The sequence below is a fragment of the Crocodylus siamensis genome, chromosome 13, assembly GCF_052110815.1.
Source record: "Crocodylus siamensis isolate JL-2025a chromosome 13, ASM5211081v1, whole genome shotgun sequence".
Lineage (NCBI taxonomy): Eukaryota > Metazoa > Chordata > Crocodylia > Crocodylidae > Crocodylus > Crocodylus siamensis.
This window is the reverse complement of record NC_143407.1, coordinates 13,280,280-13,299,279: the sequence shown is the minus strand read 5'-3', so window position 1 is coordinate 13,299,279 and position 19,000 is coordinate 13,280,280. Positions and strand designations below refer to the sequence as shown.

Genomic DNA, 19,000 nt, shown 5'->3' with positions numbered 1-19,000 from the left:
TCCTGCTGCAGCAAGCGATTCCAGGTTAGCCAGGGGATCCCCAGGAGCTGTGCCCAGGTTCAAGACCAGACAAAGTCCTGCTGACTCCCAGGGGGAATCCAAAAGCATGACTCTTACCTGCTGATTGGCATCCGCCAGCTGTTCTTCTAAGGTTGTCACTCGTTCTAATGCTGCTCGCAAGCGCTCTCTCACCTGCAGTCATTTAAGATAATGGGAAAGGCTATTACGTTACTACAGAGGGGGCATCACCTCTGGGAAGTGTTGGGGCTGCAGCTAAATCCTAGCCTTAGCCTAACTCCCGTCTCATCCCCCAGCACAAAGGCATGTGGCTAGCATAGGGCATTCCCTCCTAGCATGGTGCATCCTGGTCAGCAGCTGCAGCGTGCATGATGAAGGGAGGAAGGGGAGAGGAAAAGCCTGGGAAATCAAAGGAGACTTGATCCTTTGAAGCACTAATGGACTTTGAGTGTGAACTGCAGGGGGCAAGAAACCAGATATACCCTCACCCCGTGAATGTGAGCTACAGAGGCATTTCATCACCAAGGTGTGCAACCCCCAGCTCCAAGGTGCGCAACCCCCAGCTCCAAGGTGCTGGCTGAGCCCAAGTCGAGAATACTGGGTCCAAGGTTTTGTTCTAGTTTCCATGTAACAGAGTTGCTCTCTTCCAGTCTTCTCCCCTGCTGACTCCCCTCTCTCTTCCCCAGGACTGCAGGGTGTATGCAGGCAGGCAGGCAGTACTACCACCCACAGCATCCACAGCTGTTTTTCTGCCAGCAGGTAGCATATCTGGGGTGCAAGATAACGTTAAGGCAGCATGAGGGCCCCATCAAGAGGCACCCCAGGCTGGGGAGACACCAGTAGGTAGTTGGTTGGAAGGCAGAAGAGGAGTCAGCACCCTCAACCCACTGGTACCCTAGCCTGATCATCTCTTTCCACAGCCAGACTCGTGGCCACCAACACCCAACCTGCAAGCTGGAGAATCTGCACGGTGACAGACATTTCACTTTGAGAATGAGTTAAGGCTATAACCCAAAGCTATACCCAGGGATTTTTAAACTGGACCAGGTCTACTGATATGGAAAGTTAATGGGGGTGCTACCTCACTGCCACCTCCCCTGCAGCTGCGGTGAGCTGGAGCAGCTGCTGTTCCTTTCTTGCTGGAGCTGTCAGCAGCTTCCTGCTCCATCACAAAGGATGCAGGAAAGCAGGTCTCGCTGCTCCCTCACCCACCTGCCTGTTGGGCTGTGGGAACCCTAGAGACAGCACGATACAGTCAGAGGACAAAGGACTGGGAGAGGACTTCTGGATCAGTCAGTTCAGTTGTAGGAGCCAAGTGTCTTATCCCCATGTCCCCTATTGGGAAGCAGCTCGAGCCTCACTGTTCTGAAACCTTTTAGGTTCCAGCTAAATTTTTTCATAAGCTCTGCTCACACTGAGGGCAGCCCCAAGTAAAGTAAGATAAGACGAGTCAGAACACACAGAAAGAGAAGCTGATAACCCACCACCACCTCTCTCTCTGATTCTCTGCCCCATCCAAGTTAGGGTAACCTGGGGGCAACCCTACCTTGCACTAGAGGAGGGCCGTTCAACTGACAGCCTGCAGGTTGCATGTGGCCCTCCAGGGGTTAAACTGAGGCCTCCAGGCTCTCATCTGAGCACCATTCCCTGCATCACTCCAGCTGCAACAGCATTCTCAGTCTCTGGGCTCCTCTTCCCTCCCAAGGGATCTATGGGACATGGTGGGGCAGTATGTGAGCTGAGGGCAAGGCTGAAACTGCATGGGTGCATGGTGCAGTGGTGAGGGGTGCTTGCATAGACACACAGAAGGGAGCATGGGGCCCTGAGGTCCTTTGTGCAGCCCATGACACTTGTGGCCTCAGTGGTTTGATCTGTGAGGCATGCAACCTGTGGCTGCTAGAAATTAAGACAGCCCTGCACTGGGGGATGGCAAAACAATGGAAAAAATGCCCCCAGGTTATTTGTGACCCCTGTCATTTTTAAATTAACCTGGCCCTCCCACCTCACAGCTTGGAGACCACAATTCAGACAAGACAACTCCTTCCAGACAAGTGATCCTAGCCTGACCCCCGTGCTGCTAAGATTGCTCACACTGTTGAAGATGGGGTTCCTCCCAGCTTTCTGAACCTTCTCAGATCTCCTGCTCAAGCTGCTCCTTTGCTCCCCCCACCACCGGCAGCAGTACTCAGGAAGGTGACATTGGTTTCCACTGTAGGAGTCAGGTCTCATTGCACTGCAGGAGGTTGGCGCCAGCCCTGAGCTCCTTTATGGGCCTTGCACAGCCAGGAAGACGAAGTATTCAAGGAATAATGGCCATAAGTTGCTAGAGAGTAGATTTAGACTAGACATTAGAAGGTACTACTTCAGTCATGGCGGCTAGGATCTGGAACCAGCTTCCAAGGGAAGTGGTGATGGCTCCTACCTGGGGGCTCTTTAAGAGAAGGCTCAATGTTTACCTGGCTGGGGTCATTTAAGCTCAGTTTTTTCTCCTGCCCAGGGCAGGGGGCCGGACTAGAAGATCTACAAGGTCCCTTCTGACCCTACATCTATGAATCTATGCAAAGAGCTGAACTCCTCCAGCCTGGCTGAAAAGTGACTATGGGGACAGTAGATTATCAGAGGGTACAGAAGGCAGAGAAGCAAGGGCAAGTCAGAGTGCACAAAGGGATACAGAGGGGAGCTATGGGGTGATACTTTGAAACAGAAACTCAAAGGTGAGGATTAGGGGGAAGCTCCAGAGATTGAGGTGCATCAGCTTATGGACATTGCCCCTAAGGGATGGAGGGAAGTCACGGACCCACAGACCATTCACAGTTCTGCAGCACAGCTTCTCCCTTGCGCAGGGAAGGTAGAAGTTGGTGCTGTACAAACAAGTGACTATAAAAGGATCATGTCCTAAGAAGCAGTGACCTTGAGCCTCTGCATGACCCATATCCTCCAGGAGCTCCTGAGATGAAAGCCAAAGTGACTTTGCTGCCATAACATCACAGAGAACAGTTGAGAGGCTGGGTTTAACAAGGAAAGGCATCCTGCTGCCTAGAGATGAGGCGATTCTGGCTTTGAAGAGAAGAAAAGAATACTGGAGTAGGAGGAGCCTGATGGGAGCTACCCTTCCACATGCCTCACGTCCAACTCTGCCAATCCACAGGGACAGAGCTACATATTGGGAGCAGCTGGAAGTTGGGCAGCCAGCTCTAGTGCTGGATACAGATGAAGGCTTTTGGATTCTGGGCCACTGGCTATGGAAAGGGAGTGGAATGTGGGCAGGGGCCTGGCTGTCTTGGGGCCCCACAGCAGTGCACCTCACCTTTTCATCCAGTGCTTTGTGATGCTCAAACAGCGACTTCAGCGCCTTGAGAACTTCGACTTCACTGGAGACGCCAGAGGGGGACTGGGCCTGGCGCTTCACCACAGTCATCCTCAGAGACCGCTCATGCCGAGAAACCAAGCACTCCAGGTGTTCCAGCAGGAGCTGCAAGAGAGGGAGAGAAAGTAGCCTTTACCACCTCACAGGACTGAGGGGGTGGAAGGGATCTGAACCTAAGGAGCAGGGTTGCTGCAGAAGGCTGTAGAGCTGAAACAGGACTGGGCTAGCAGGGGTCTCTATAGACTAGGCCTCACATTCCTTTGCAAAACTGTGTGGGAATCCTGCAGGTCCTAGAGGCCATAGTAGGAAATTAGCAGGTGTTACAGAAACTGTTCCAAATCCCTACCGAACTCATGGCTGAAAGGTGAGCCCTTCTCCTGAATTCTTCAGGGTGGGCATTGGCTCCAGGGAGGGAATCTTTCCTCCCGCAATCTGTCAGCTTCTCCATGAGCAGGGAAACACTGAAGCCAAGAACCTGAAGAGCATGGACAAAGCTGGGACAGAGGAAGCTAGCCCAGCAGCTGCTTGTCTGACTCTTTCTGGTGCCACTAGTTCCTGGGATGGGGATCAATGGCATGTAATTATGCTCCTCAGATCACAGGTTATCTCAGGAGCAGCTGGGTCACAGGTCTAGGACTGGACATGAATTACCCTCGTGTTATTGCGCTCAGCTTTCAACTCGGAAATCTCCTCTTCTCTCTCCAGCAGCTGCTCTCGACACGCATTGAGTTCTCTTGTCAGCGTCGCAAACTCCTGCAAAGAGTCATAACCAGAGAGTTAGCAGGGCTGGCCTGAGGTGTGGAAGCCAGATGCAGTCCTTCTCTCATCTACTGCTACAGAGCTGGATGCTCCTCGCCAGCTTCCTTCCCGCCATGTCCCATAACACTCACCAGAACCATCACCATGGCCTCAGCAGCAGGGACCTGCATGTAAGAGGAATTTTTACTCTGAGACCCCTACAAGAAGCAGAGACACTGAAAGGAAGGGAGAAGGTGGCAGATGCACTATGCAGATGCAGTATGGAAACATTTTTTTGCCACAGTTTTGCTGACATTTATGAGACTGGGGCAAAATTGTGGAAATGAATGAACCACCCCGCTCACTTCCAAAGAATTAGCAAATACAACCAATTTGCCAAAGGAAAAGCCTGAAGTCAGGCTGGGAAGAACTGTATCCCATGGCTCCTAAGAGGGTTTTTCCTTGAGAGGAAACAGTGTCCCATAATTTATATATTTTATCGATGTATAATGACACAAGAAAGCGCTGATGTCCTCCTCTCACAGCCTATGAGTTATTAGTTAAAACAACACAGTGAAACTAAACCAACATGCAGCATCCTCCCCATTCACAAATGCACATGTGCAACCAGAGAGATAATACCTTCTCCACCAACACACCACACTTAAGAAACCACCACCTCTGTCAGGTCAAGCTGTGCAATGAACTGATTTTTTGGTTCACTGCCTGAACTGGGAAAACACTTGTTCTGATTGAAAGACACATTTAATTATCAGTGATTTTAAAAATTGAGGTTCTAAAATCTTTTAATAAAATTTAAATAGATATTGAAATATTATGCAAATACTTCATTCCAAAACTGCTTCTGAAACTAAAATGTTTTGACTTTTTCAAAGAATTTTCCCCTATTTTATTTTCTGCTAAAACAATTCAACAGTTTGGACAAAAATCTGCAAGAAGTTTCAATTAACTCAAACCTACATTGCTGGGCAAATAAAATATTCAACACAGAAGATTCTTTTTCCAGCTCTGTTCTCAAGCCTCAGCATCTTCACACACCTGTATCTAATGATGGATGTCTGAGTGCTCTGGGTGTTCACAGTCTTTATGGCTAGGGACAGACATTCAAAAAGCCAGAGCCTAAATTGATTCAATCAGGTTAGTCTAATTTGCCTAGGTTGAACCAGTTTGTACAGTACAGACATTCCCTCTGGACTGAGGAAATGCAGGCAGATGCCTGCAGTTGCGCAAGCCAAGTGCCAGGGGGCGCTAAAGCACACCCTTGGCTGCAGGGAAGCTGTGCCAGAGAGGGGTTTAATTCCCGCTCCCTGTCCCACTGGCAAGGACTTGAGCTGGGCCCTCCCCCTCGCTGCTGCAGTGGCAGGCTGGCATGGCCCCTGAGGCAGAAGAGCAGGGAAGGGGATTATTCCTCCCCTTACCCCACTGTCCTCGAGGGACTGACACTGAGTCTGCCCACCCTAACTGCCACTGCCGCTCGCTCCCTGCTTGGGGCAAGTGGCTCAATAAGCCCCCTCCCCTGATGCTGGAGGGAGGGGGAATAACCCCCACCCCTGTCCCCTGCCTAAGGGGCCCTGCCGGCTGGTGCCTGGCTCCATGCCCACCCCTGCCCCTGCCCCTGCCCAGCTGCTCGAGTGGCAAGGGGGGAGTGACCATAACGGGGGCAGCCTCTTCTTCTGAGCATAAGCCTCTTCTTGGCAGGGGCCGCTCGGCAGGGTAGAGAAAGTGGACCACGATAGCAGCACTAGCGCTGGGGGGGGCTCTGGCTCCCATGCTGGGGGGGGCTCTGGCTCCCTTTAAGCCCTGGTGCTGCTGTGTGCAGTCTGCTGCAGCTCTGTCTGCCCTGCAGCACGGCCCCCCACCGAGAAGGAGTTCATGCTACTGCCCCCTCACCACTGCAGCAGGCAGGGGTGGGGACGGGGGAGGCCAGATGCCGGCTGGCAGGGCCCCTTAGGTGGGGGGCAGGGATGAGGAGTTATTCTCCCTCCCTCCAGCATCAGGGGGAGGGGGCTTATTCTGCTGCTTGCCCCAAGCAGGGAGCAAGCAGCAGTTGGGGTGGGCAGACCCAGCTTCACCCAGGGGCAGTGGGGGCTTCTGGGGAGTGACCTCCCTCCCTGCCCCCTCAGTCTCAGGGGCCAGGCCGGCCCACCACTGCAGCAGCGAGTGGGGAGTGACTGGCAGACCTGGCTCAGGTCCATGCTGGTGGGACAGGGAGGAGGGAATTAAACCCCTCTCTAGCTAGACCCCTGCCCCTGCTTGTCACTGCTTGGCTGGGGAGCAGAGGGGCAGGACCAGCCTTGCCCAGCTGGAGCAGAGCCCAGCTCAGCAAGCATGACAGGATGCTGGGGGACTCTGGTTTAAGTTAAACCAGGAAGAGGTCTGGGACAGACATCGCACAAACCAGCTTCAGTTCAATCAGTTAAGTCTGGTGCTACATTCAACCAGGTTTATCTCAAACCGGTTTTGGCCATTTTGAAACTGGTTTATGTACACCGAATGTCTGTTCCGTTACAGGTTTAAACCTGTTTCTGATCACTTAAACTGGCTTATGTGTAATGTCTGTAAAGCTGTGTAGCTAAGCTAAGCTAAATGAATACCAGGCTCCTTCATGAGTGAACCAGTCCCCTTTTCTGTGCTGCATTTGACAATCAGCACACCTGCCTCTGCAGCAGCCAGCTGGAGAAACTAGAGGGGAGATATTACTGGTTTGAGTCTCAAACCTGGAAGCAGCGGATCAAAAGGAGGAGAAAATAGGAATCATGTTGAGCACCTATTGGATGTAATAAAAATGGGGTGTTTTGCTTGGTCAGGCCAAATCTCCAGATTTTTTACTGCAAGTCTAAGTATGAAGAGAGCATCTGGAAATGGCATGGAGGGTGTTGAGCTGTCTCCATAGCTCCTCAGGCACAGTATGTATGGAGGGCTACAGCATTTGCCTAGTCAGCTCTCATTATGTTTGCTTGATAGCTCTATGTAAAAACTAACTAGTGTAACTGGAGAGAAATGTGGCGCTGTGACACTTCTGCCTTAGAGAGAGCAAGAGGCTGAGTACTGGGCAGGTGTGGGGTACTGCTTCCAACAGGCCCCAACATACCTCTCATGCTCATCCCCAGCGCTGGTCTCTGCAGGGATTAGCTAATTATCTCATTCATGAAGCTACTACAGGGAGATGGAGCCTCTGCATAATGCAGGAAAATCTCAGCCAAAATGTTTCACAGGTTGTGCAAAGGTGACTGCAGCCCTACAAAGATGTGACCTCTATAAAAGTAGCGATGGAGGAACAGATGAGTCATTTACTGTACCAAATTAAGACAGAGATGGTGGGGGGCTGCCTCTGGATTGAAGATAGGACTTCAAGTGAGCTCTAAACAAGTCATGACCATGCTGACAGTGCATGCTAGTCTAAGTGCCTTGTCCAACATGCTTCAGGTCATTACTACAGCTCTCAACCAGGAAATGAAAACAAGAGTCCCACTTTTTAGCCAGCTATCAGATGAAAATGTGTTTTTCAGAGGAAGTCAGATCACAAGCTCCGAGGAACCAAGAGAGCACAGAGAGCAATAGTAACTTGCCCAAAGTCATCCAGTGGGCCAGGCAGAGCCTGGGATGGAACCTGCCCTCCTGAGCCCCAGCCCAATGCTCGGGCCAGGAGACCTCAGTGCCTCATGACCATATCTGAGGGAGTAAAACAAATGCCAAATGTAGTGATTTAATATAAATTGCTTCCTAAATAAAGAAGGACATTTCTCAAGCACAGCACTTGGGATTACAAAACTCAGGCCATTTCAACAATCTCAGAGAAGAAGGGATTTTGGCTGGATAAACTGCAGAGGAGTCTTGCCTTCCCCTGTTACTTTAATGTTTCTCTAGCTCCATTACTCGGCCCATCTTCCCCTAACAGGGTTTGAGGAGGAGACAGAGCCCTTCTTAACCAGCCTATGTCTCTTGCTTCAAGCTATTGGTCCACCCAGTGACCGGAGCAAACTTCTGTGCCAGGTTCTTCCATAGCTGTTCCTTGTACAGTCCCCCCTTGTACCTTTTCCTGGAGCGTTGAATGCCTGGCCCTGGCAGAAGCAGGACAAAATAAGTCACCAGCCATACTCAGTTCCTTCATTCTGGTTGCTGCCATGTTGCTTCATAAAACACTGAAGCTTTGGGAGATGTTGGAAGAAGTTTAATCAACCCCAAATGTTTGGGGTTTTCTTACTTTTCTAATTGCCAAAATAAATGAACAAACAAAAATCTCTGCTTTGGCTTAACCCAAAAGACTCCTCCCACTCCCTCATTTTAGTCTAATTGCCAGGGAACTGAACAGAGCATGTCACTCAGCCAGCCCTCTTCACAACTGCTGGAGTACCCATCTCCCGTCTCTGCTGACATCTAATCGCATGCCAGAGAATGCCATTGTCCCTGCCACTCCACTGGTTAACAGAATAAAGGAGACGTATGGATCAGTAGATCTTTATAACAGGGACCACGGCTTTCTACAGCCTTCACGTTATACTTGCTCAGTGGTACTCTAATCTGGATTTGGGCCCCTGAGCACTTCTGCAGTAGCGATGAATAATATTAAAGATTGGTGGACAGGGGAAAGAAGCTTCAGGCGCCCATCATCAGGCATGGAGCAGAGCACGTGGTGGTGCACTGCAGTGGAGAAAGTCCCAGTCACATTTGCAATAGAGAAAGTCTGGAAAAGACAATTTCTTATTGGTGGCCATATTCAGCTGGGGTAGTACAGAGATTTCATAGACATTAGGGCTGGAAGGGACCTTGTGAGATCACTGGATCCAGCTCCCTGCCCAAGGGGAAGGAAGTCAGCTGGGGTCAAATCATCTCAGCAAGATAAGCATCCGAGCACTTCTTAAAGGTATCCAGAGTAGGTGCTTGCACTGTAAATAAGCATCCAAGCGTTTCCTAAAGGTATCCAGACTAGGTGTTTGCATCAAAGATAGGAAGGTTAATGCAGAAGGCATGATACCATGTGTGGGAATTTGAGAAGGGATGGCCCAATAGCTCCCTTTTGGCAGGCTCTGAATACTTCTGGTAACACACTGCCCAGTGAGCTGTCAAGCTAGGAGGAGTTTTGTCCTCCCTGATGTGCAGGGCATGATTGGATTAGCTTTTATCTCACAACCATCCCACACAGGTGCTATTTCTGCAATGACTTTTTCCATCTCATTTTTTCCCCCTCTGTTTAGAGTCTGACTGAGGTTATACCCCCTTTTAGACTAATAATTGTTTACTATGTGGGATGTGAGGCAGGCACTTGATCTACCTCTGTCCTATTTAATATTTTATATACTTTTTAGAATTAATCAAGCTCAGAAACAAAATCTGAAGGCTGCACACAGACTGAATCAGTTGGGTGGGCTCCTGTTGATATGGACTCAGCCATGCTGTTTGGTGCATGTCAAACCCTATCTAAATCCTTATTTTGCAGCTCTGAAGGGCCCAGCAAGTGGTTATTTGTAATCCTAACGACACCCTCCCCTCTCCCACAGTTAGGCCTGGCTGTTTGTTTGATGGATTTTCTGCTGCTCTCTCTCCTTCCTGTCAAGGGTTCTGTGCTAATTGGCTGTTTTGTTGCAATATTTTCTAACTTATCCTCTATCTCAGTAAGAAATATCAGCTGCTTCCTACGGCATCATGGATGACTAACATATAACCACTAATTTGTTTTTTAAAGCAGGTGTCATGGGAATGATGGGCTCTTGCACCTGCTCTCCAGCATCAGAAATACCCTCACAATTCACTATGTTGGAGCAAGAGGCGCAGCGAACAAGAGCTCAGCCATTCTCCATACCCATCAAATTGTAGGAATATGGTGTTATGGTAAAGGCTCTGCGAAAAGCCAGCAGCTTGAGTGCATCTCCCCACAGATTATGTAGGGGCCCTGTGAGATCCAGTAAAAAGAAAGCATGAGTGAGCCATGTCACACATTTGGAGTCCCCTAAGCATCTTGATTATGTTTCCCCTTCTGATGGCCGTTTCATATTTGGGGAGACGCTGCTTACAAAGTCCCTAATCTGCTGGAACACTCTGGGGAAAATGGTTTAAAGTGATGCTAGTGCTTGCCATCGACAGACACAGGTCTTGTGATGATGGTAGCCCGCAGGACCTCAAATTGAAGGCCCTATAAATAAACATCTGGGCTAGTCTCCACCACTTTCCTGACACTTGCTACTGGCCTGCCCAAGCATGTTGAGACCAGCCCCAAGCATATATGCATGGCTGAACTAACAGGAGTCTCAAGTCTTGCAAAACAGCTTTTGTGGCCTCTGCAGCCTACTCAGAAAGCTAGAGCTGGCTCTCTCCAGCTAAGAGGCATGTGACTAAAACTGCCTTGTTACACACATTGGGCAAATCCTTGAAATCCTAGACCTGGGCATGTAAGACACTTACACCAATGTAATCAGCTTTTACGCCCTGTAAAAAGGCATAGACAGATGACGTACAACCCTTTTCTGGTGAGACTTACTTAAATCCACTACAGAATTATCCCAGTAAAATTGGGGGGGAAACAGCACCTGTCTGCAGTTTGTCCCAAGGTTGTTACGAATACCCATATTATCCTCACCACCTAGTGCAGAAGCTGTATTGCAGTTCCTACTTCAGGGGTTCTCAACCTTTTTAAGTTCCTGGGATCTCTCCATAATTCCTGTGAATTGAGCAGCACCCAAGCTCAATAATGAATGTATTTATTGCAGCACCTAACTCCTGATACGGGATCAGGGATGACAGAGAAGGAGGAAGCAATTAGCTCCTCCCAGAGCAGCCAGGCAGGGAAAACCATGAGCATACCTTCTTGCACAGGAGACAGGAGACAAGTCTGTGTTTCTCTTCTTGCAGGGGACTGGGTGGGAAAGAGCGAGTGCTTATCCTTTCCCACCCCAGGGCACCCGCAGAAGTAACCTCTGTTGAGAACCACTGTGCTGCTCTCTAAGAGCTGCCTGTCTGTCTGCTCTGATCCCGGCGTCATTTACACCAGTGAGAAAAATCGATATAAATGACACTGCAGAGCACGTCATTCCCATTTACAGAGGAAGAAACACATTTTGCCAACCATTTTCCCCAGCTACTGAGATTTTAAAAAATGTGGCAGGTTTGCAGGACACCAACAGTTGTGTCATTCAGTCACCCTTTAGTCAGGTTGTGTCACTTGCTGCCACTCAGAAAGAATTACTGTTGCTCAGCAGGCAGGAGACACTCAATATACTGAATGGTTACTTGAGCCAAAACACTGCAGAAAGCAACACTAGCTGCAGCTCTGGTAAGGCACCTCTGTGAGGAAAGAACAGACCACGCGGTGTATTAAGCTACAGGAAAAAAAGGTCACGAGACCACTGTATATTTAGTAATCCAGAAAGGAAAAAGCCCGTTTAGCTCAGCCTGCACTGCTGGGAGTGGGGGATGGGATGAGGATGCTTGCAATGCAGGGCCAGACTGCAAGACTAACAGGATGAAGAGACTGTGCAGATTGCTCCGGCAAATCCACCTTGTCATCCCCAGGGACAAGAAGATTATTATTAATAATAATAATAATAATAATAATAAAATCAGGAGCACACACATACACACATGTACAATTCCTGCCCCGCGTGTTATTAACCAGTGCTAAGGTCACAGCAGGGGCCAGAAGTGCTCTGGAAACTGTTTAAACTAGATCAAACAGGAGGGAAAAGAATCTCTTGTCCCAGTCACATTCAATCAATGAGGCCTTCTCGGGCTATTGTCCAGTTCTGACTCCTAATCTCTACCAGTAATTTGTTTCCTGGTACAGCATCACTGAAAGAGCCGATGTTGCCACTGTGTCCCATAGAGGGGAGCCCTGGAATGTGCCTTGTGGTTATTCAGAAGCCATCATTCTCCCAAACTGCCTTACGGGGTGCAGAAAGGGAAGATGGGGGAGTTTTAACTGGTGCTTGGTGTCATCCTCATCAGCTCTGTGCTAGGAGCAATGCTCTGTCTAAGTGTGATCATGGCAGAGTCTGGGAAGGGCTGGGTGGCACATGGGCTCCATGTGGAAATCCTGTAATACAAGAAGTTAGGCTGGAAATCAGCTGTCCTGGTTCCTACTCCCCCAAGGAAAAGTCTGTTCTATTCCAGCATCTTCCCAACCATGCCAATCCCCGCTGCCCCTGCTGCAAGGGAAGTGGACTGAGTCCCCCAGCCATCCTGGAGAGAGGCTGGCTTGATCACACACAGAGAGGGGAAGGAATCTGGTGTCTTCTTGCCCCCAGGGAGGGTCTGAGCCAACTCTGTGGGGTCTGACAGTGACAGCTGTCACTTCTCTGCTCACTGCTTCTCAGCATCCACTCTCTGCCACTGTGTGGCCCAAGATACTGGGAAAGATAGGCCTATGCTCCGAGTCAGTGAATGTCAGGTTTTATGTTCTCTAGTCTTCTTACCCTGTGTGATGGATCATCCCCATGAGAAACTGTACCTGGGATAGCTTCAAGGGGTGCTCAGAGTGTGGAGAGGCGGAGGTCCCAAGCAAGAAACCCCTTGTGGCAGTGGTTCTCTACCTGTTTAACTCAAGGCACTTCTTTTTAGAGCCAAGGCACCCCTCAGAAAATGCCAGCACTTAGCTTTCACTTATTTTTTGACTGTGGAAAAATAACAGAGCATTTTTTCTGTTGCAAAGAACTGAGAAAGGCCACAACAGGTCAGAATATTATTGACACTATGGATTCCTAGTTGAAATCTCTGGGTTTATCTTGTGAATCATGTGCAGGTATATGGACATCTAGCAGTGCCAATACTGAGCAGCACCCCGAAGCACTTTTAGAAGCATCTCATGGCACCCCAGGATGCTGTGGCACCCTAATTAAGAATTACTAGGCTATGGGATCTATGACAGGAACATATTTCACTTCTAATCGGATCCACGCTGGGTAGGTGCAAACTGTGGCAGAGGCTAATCTAACATACTCTAACAGTATAAATGAGCTGGCAATGGGATGCTGTAGCAAGTAGGGCAAATAATTCTCTGGCATGCATCAATTGATGCATCTCCAGCAAAACCAAGGAGGTGATTCTTCTGCTCTACTCAGCACTGGTGAGACCGCAGCTGGAGTACTGCCTCCAGTTCTGGGCACCACGCTTTAACAAGGACGTGGACAAGTCTGAGAGAGTCCAAAGGGCCATCCGTATGATCAGAATCTTACACAGCAAGCTATATGAGGAAAGGCTGAGGGATCTGGGACTCTTCAGCCTGAAGAAAAGAAGGCTGAGAGGGGACCTGGTAGCAGCTTACCGCTACACCAGAAGAGTACATCAAGGGCTCAGTGAGCAACTGCTCACCAGGGTACCCAAGGGGAAAACTAGGAGCAATGGCCACAAACTCCTGGAAGATGGATTCAGGCTCAACATTAGGAAAAACTTCTTCACAGTCAGGGTGTCCAGACTGCGGAATAAGCTCCCTCCAGAGGTGGTGCAATTGCCTACCCTGGAAATCTTTAAGAGGAGACTAGACAAATCACCTTGCTGGGGTCACCTGACCCCCAGTTATCTTTCTTGCTTGGTGAAGGCAGCTGGACCTGATGATCTCCCAAAGTCCCTTCCAATCTATGACTGCACTTACCTGCACCTACAGTTAGCCACTTTTCTTGCTGCACCTCCTCTTTTGATCCCACAGCAGGCAAGATCTCCTGGTCTAAGACTATGAGCCAAATTCAGAGGGGACATGAAAGATGACTATCAAGCAGATGCAAGACTGGTGGCATCTACAGTTGTAACGTACATGACTCCCTTGGACATGGGCTCTGAACTGCCCAATCCACACAAATATTATTGTGGAACTGCTGCCATGGGGCTGAGCTGCAGCCAAGGTCCCAGGTTTTCCCCTGATCTTTGTGCAAAACATTCTCCTAAATCTCAGAAAATCCCTTTTCCTTGGAAGTGGAATTAAAAGATCTCTGAGATCTTTACAAGAAGAACAATTTTGCACAAAAGAGATACCTAGACATGGATTAGGAAGTGAAACATGGATGCCTAATCCTAGATCAAATTAACAGCAATGATACACAGGGCTAGGAAACTAATAACAGGGTCCTCGTGAGACCTGTCTGAGATCAGAGAAAAGAAATTTGGTCACTCCAAGCTCATGAAAGCATAGTCAAATAAACAATAGATCCATGACCCTGGGCACCCAGTGATACCACCCATGTTTCTTTGTTCCCCATCAGTAAGATGAGAATGATGAGACTGGCCTCCCTCGTGAAGTGATTTGAGTGCTCCCGAGCAAAAGTGGTACTGAACTGTTGGATATTCTTGTTAATGTTGTGTCTCATGGAACTGCTCTATCCTGGGGTGTAACTCTGCGTCTTTTGAAATTTGTCTCTTTCTGTATCTTTACAGTTACAGGATGGGGAGGCTGAATCCAGGAAAGCAGTCACTTATAAAAGGACCTGGAGGTCACAGAAGCCACAAACTGAACATCAGCACCCACTGCAGTGCTGCAGCTAAAAAGGCTTATGTAATTCTGAGATGCATGGAAGGTAATAACAAGCAGAAAAAGGGCAAGAGAAGGACCTCTGTGTGTGTGTCATATGGGAGAATCGTGTGCCAAGTCCTGGAGTCCACTATTCAGAAGAGATGCTGAGAAACTGGAAACGATTAGATGGAGAAACAAGAATGATCTGAGATCAGGAAAAAACCTGCAAGAGACTTATGAACGGCACTGCTTTCAGATTTCCTTATGGAAAGGTTAAAAGGCAAGTGGCCATATCTCAATGGAAAACATTTTAGACACTTGAGAGCTACTTAACAGACACAAACTTAACAAGACCCTGAAAGCTAAAGCTAAATAAAGTGCGTTGGCAATTAAGGTGCATTTTCTCCCAGTGAAGGGAAGGGACCATTGGGGAAAAGTTACCAAGGGGCCTGATGGATCCACTGTTCTCTGAAGCTTTTAAAATCAAAGTTGGGTACTCCCCACTGAGCCTAGCTCAACCATAAGGTCTGGGCTTGATGGAAGTATTGTTGGGTGAAATTCCTGGCTGGTCCCATGTGGAAGAGCAGCAGAAAGGATCAAAATAGTCCCTTCTGGCCTCCTGTGCCAGAAGCTGTCTTTGACTTTATGAACCATGCAATGCTGTGCTGTGGCTGCTAATTGCTAATTATTTTTAATTACTACCTGCTTTGTACCAATGGAGCATAACACAGCTCCTTATTGGATTTAATTCTTATCACTATAAGCTGCCTGTCACCTAAGACCTAGGATCTTTCTTTGCAAGGGGAAAGAGTCTGGACCATGTGACTAGACAGCTTGCCAAGGACCACCAACAGGAGCTCTGCAGGTCCTGTTTGTTGGGATTCTTGGCTATAACCTACTCTGTGTGTACCCAAGGAGTGTAATCTTACCTAATGTTCATCACCTGGGATCCTGGTTTTCTCTCTTTAAAAATTGCAAATTCTCTGATTTAAAAAAACCCAAACAAACAAGAAACAAACCCGCCCACCCTCAAATTCTCTGATTAAAACCTGCAAAATCTGCTGTTTTCCATGATTATAATGAAATGCCGCATATATTATAGGTATCGGTTTGTTGGTGTCACTGGGCATAACCCTAGGTAACTCAGAGGGATGGAAGACCATGAGTGTTGATGAAGCCCCTCAGCTCTAGGCCCAGCCGAGCCAGGGCCCCCCCCCGAACTTTTTGTAACCTCCTGTAACGCTGGAAAACAGGATGGGTAGCAAGCAAGCTGAAACTCCCTAAAAACTGTTATCTGTGGAATGCAAGGACACCGCTCAGAGAGAGAAGGGAGGAGGGAAAGGGGGGGCGGGAGCCAGCTAGTGGAAAAATACTGCTGGAAGTGACCAGGGTATAAATATACACTGTTGCAGGGCTAGGGGCGCAGGATTTGAGACCATACAGTCTCCCTGCGCCTTTTACTTGAGCTCAAATAAACTCTGTCTACTTCTCCCCCCAGTGTGTTTATTGGCGTGACGCACACCGGGCAATGAACCCAATTGTTGCCTCCCTCGGGCACCTTATGCCGGCAACAAGTTGAACACAATGTTTTATTGATATATTTACAATTATAAAGCAATTTGCAAGCCTACCAGTTCCTCAATTGCTATCATAAAATACATTCTAAATACCTGCACATTTTGGTGTTTGATTTTGGGTTTTTTATCATGGAAAATCAGAGCTTCCCCTGCCCCCTTCGCTCATCAGGATGTGGGTCCAGCTGCAGCTGTCCCCCTCCCCACTGCTTTGTGGCACTGAGCAGCCCTGATATGCTGGTGACCTGCCAATGCCATTGCCCCTCATGCATAAGCCACAGCCCCCACAGCTAGTACCCCTCACTTCCCACCTACAGCCCCCCGGACCCTGCCAGTGCCCCTCACTCCCCCCAACCCTGCCCAGGGGAAGGGAGGGGAGGGGAGGCCCTGCTGCTAGGGCTACGGGGCCAGAGACCCAGGTCTGCAGCCCCCTCCCCTCCACAGCAGCACCCAAGGCCTGGCTGCTGCCCGTGAGAGGCGGGGGCTGCTGTGGTGGACGGCATGGCTGGAGCAGAGCCTGGGGGGCGTGGAGACAGCTGTGGGCTTGGCCATGTGGGCCAGCTCCCAGCCACTACATGCACTCCCAGGGTGCCAGATGTGTGTGTGGGGCAGGTGTGGCATGCAGGGTCTGGGCTTCCCATCCTGCTGCCCTCGCCTGGGGGCAGGACCGAGCATGGCAGCGCAGTGAGGCCAGGTGCCACTGCTGCGAGCTCCGTGTCACCACGGCAAGGTGCCCTTCATGCCACCACCCCCATTACTGTTGGGCAGGCAGAGGGTGCCTGAACAAAGCAGTGTGGGGCTCACAGCAGGATCGTGCTTCCCCACCCCACCCACCCCGCTCTGCCCTGCTGCACCAGGTCCCACTTGCTAAGCCGTGCAGACCCTGGGTGGAGGGCAGCAAGGCAAGGAGTCCAAGTCCACAGCAGGCAGCCAACTCTGCCCTATGTACAAATCTGGGGGACACATGCCCCATGTGCCCCCCCCAGGAGTGCATGTAGCAGTGGGGACCCAGCCCTGTCCCCACCTGCCAGCCACTTGTGGCCCCATCCCACTCTCTGCCAGGCTGCACATGCCAGCCCCAGGCCCTAAGCCCCCAAGCCCTAGGCACTTATTGGGCTCGGCAGCAGCCCCAGCCCTGCTTAACTCCCTCTTCTCCCTCACTATGGGGGTCCCAACTGCCCTGGCAGGAGGAACGTGCTCCCACACATGCACATGGCACCCCCTGCCTGATCACCCCCCACCCACCCGCCTGCAAGGGATGGGCAGGAACTCTGCCAGCCTGCAAGGGGAAACCTACCGTTTCCCAAGTTCTTCTCCTTTAAAGGAAAAAAATCCAGGTTTTTCTCCTTAAAATGAGAAAATCCATGTTTTACCATGTTTTTCCATGGCAAATGGAAAACCTGGATCCCTGTTCATCACCAAGGAAAGACAGATAGCAGCACTTTAAGAATACTCCATGATCCATGGACTTTTCCAACTTTCAGCAAGATCTTAGTGCAATTCATTGAATCACAGAGGCAGCCTCTGGAGAAAGGATAAAATTTAAGTCTTAAGACAAAAAATGTACAAAGACATCAATCACACAACGGCCATCTTTTGCCTCTCCAAGTGCTGTTTGTAGTATGAACAAGAATGTGGTATGATTTTTCCAAAGCAAGCAAAAGCCTTCATTTCATGGCAGAAATGCTTTCATTTTTCTAATGCAAAAGAACTCAAGGAATAAATTGGATCCATCTGCATGATTAATCTCATTTCAGGCACTTAATTGGCATGATTGTTTCTGACAGGCCTGGTCTGTGAACAGAAGGAGATGTAGAAAGGTTGTTTATGCTGTGAAATCAGCACTATTGACTTGGCATTATATGGGAGAATTAGCCCAATATGCACAAAAGGGACATTTGGAAAAGAAGCGTGTCCAAAGCAATCGGTATTATGGCTTCTAAACTTCCATTCAGTGCTAAGGCTCAGATTATTTCCAAGTCGCATTCAATTCTCTGTTGTAGAGCAGAAAGGGGTCCATTCAAGCCCATCTCTAACAGAAGAAGGGCCTGACCCTAGGTCTTCTCATTCCCTAAGTCTAACTTCTGCCTCCAGGAATGCAAGTGAACATCTGAACTAAACTAGACCCAAAGAGAATTTCCTACCTGCCTCAAAACTTTTGCCAGTACTTTTTTTTTTAATCAGAAAACACTAGACACCTTGAAAGACAAGTTCCAAGTGCTTGTGTTTCCAATCCATATTTCTCACCCAGATATAATGCATTTTTTTCATGACAGACTACATACAGCAACTCTGCTTGGCACCAGGCATCCATTAGGAAACAGTGGGCTACCTGGCCTCCTCACTTGTTATTATTTGCATTGTGATAGACCCTACAAGCCTCAGTCCTGTCCCAGGCACTGTGGCAGGGGCTGTACAAACACAAAACAAGAGATACTCCATCCCCGCAAGCGGTTGCAGTCAAAGCAATCCTTCCACCCTGAAGTTTAATTACTCGTGTGAGCACAGTCCCAGCACGGCCTGCCATCTCCCTGCAGCTTCCACTCCTGAGAACAGACTCCAGATTCAACAGCAAAATGCAGACAAGTCCCAGCTGCAGGTGCAGGCTGGAGCCAGACAGCACATGCTGGTGACAAGAGCTCATTGGGGAGCTGGCTGAGCTCAGGCTGACCCTAGAGGCATATACCATGCTCCCATGAAGGTTCTTGCAAAGAAAAGACCCTGGCAGGAACTTGAATGCATGTTCTGAGCCCTGACCACAAGGATATGCAGGAAACAGGCCCACCTTGAAGTCCGAGGGTATGTGATGGACCGTGGTGCAGAGTGTGCACAGAGCAGGCTCCCAACAGC

The 19,000-nt window shown here is 49.4% G+C and overlaps 1 protein-coding gene across 7 annotated transcripts in view; it reads right to left on the bottom strand.

Moving 5' to 3' along the window:
- PPFIA4 (PPFI scaffold protein A4) overlaps positions 1-19,000 on the bottom strand; it is a 169,137-nt gene that overhangs the window by 67,262 nt on the left and 82,875 nt on the right. For all 7 annotated transcript variants that reach the window (XR_016439002.1, XR_016439003.1, XM_090026214.1 and 4 more), the window contains 3 exons: positions 4,037-4,138; positions 3,326-3,490; positions 118-192 (listed from right to left, as the gene is read on the bottom strand). Coding sequence is in view for 5 of the 7 variants with exons in the window: in XM_090026214.1 (XP_089882340.1) it covers positions 118-192; positions 3,326-3,490; positions 4,037-4,138 (342 nt within the window). In the remaining 2 variants the exon portion in view is untranslated. The remainder of the gene's footprint in view (positions 1-117; positions 193-3,325; positions 3,491-4,036; positions 4,139-19,000) is intronic.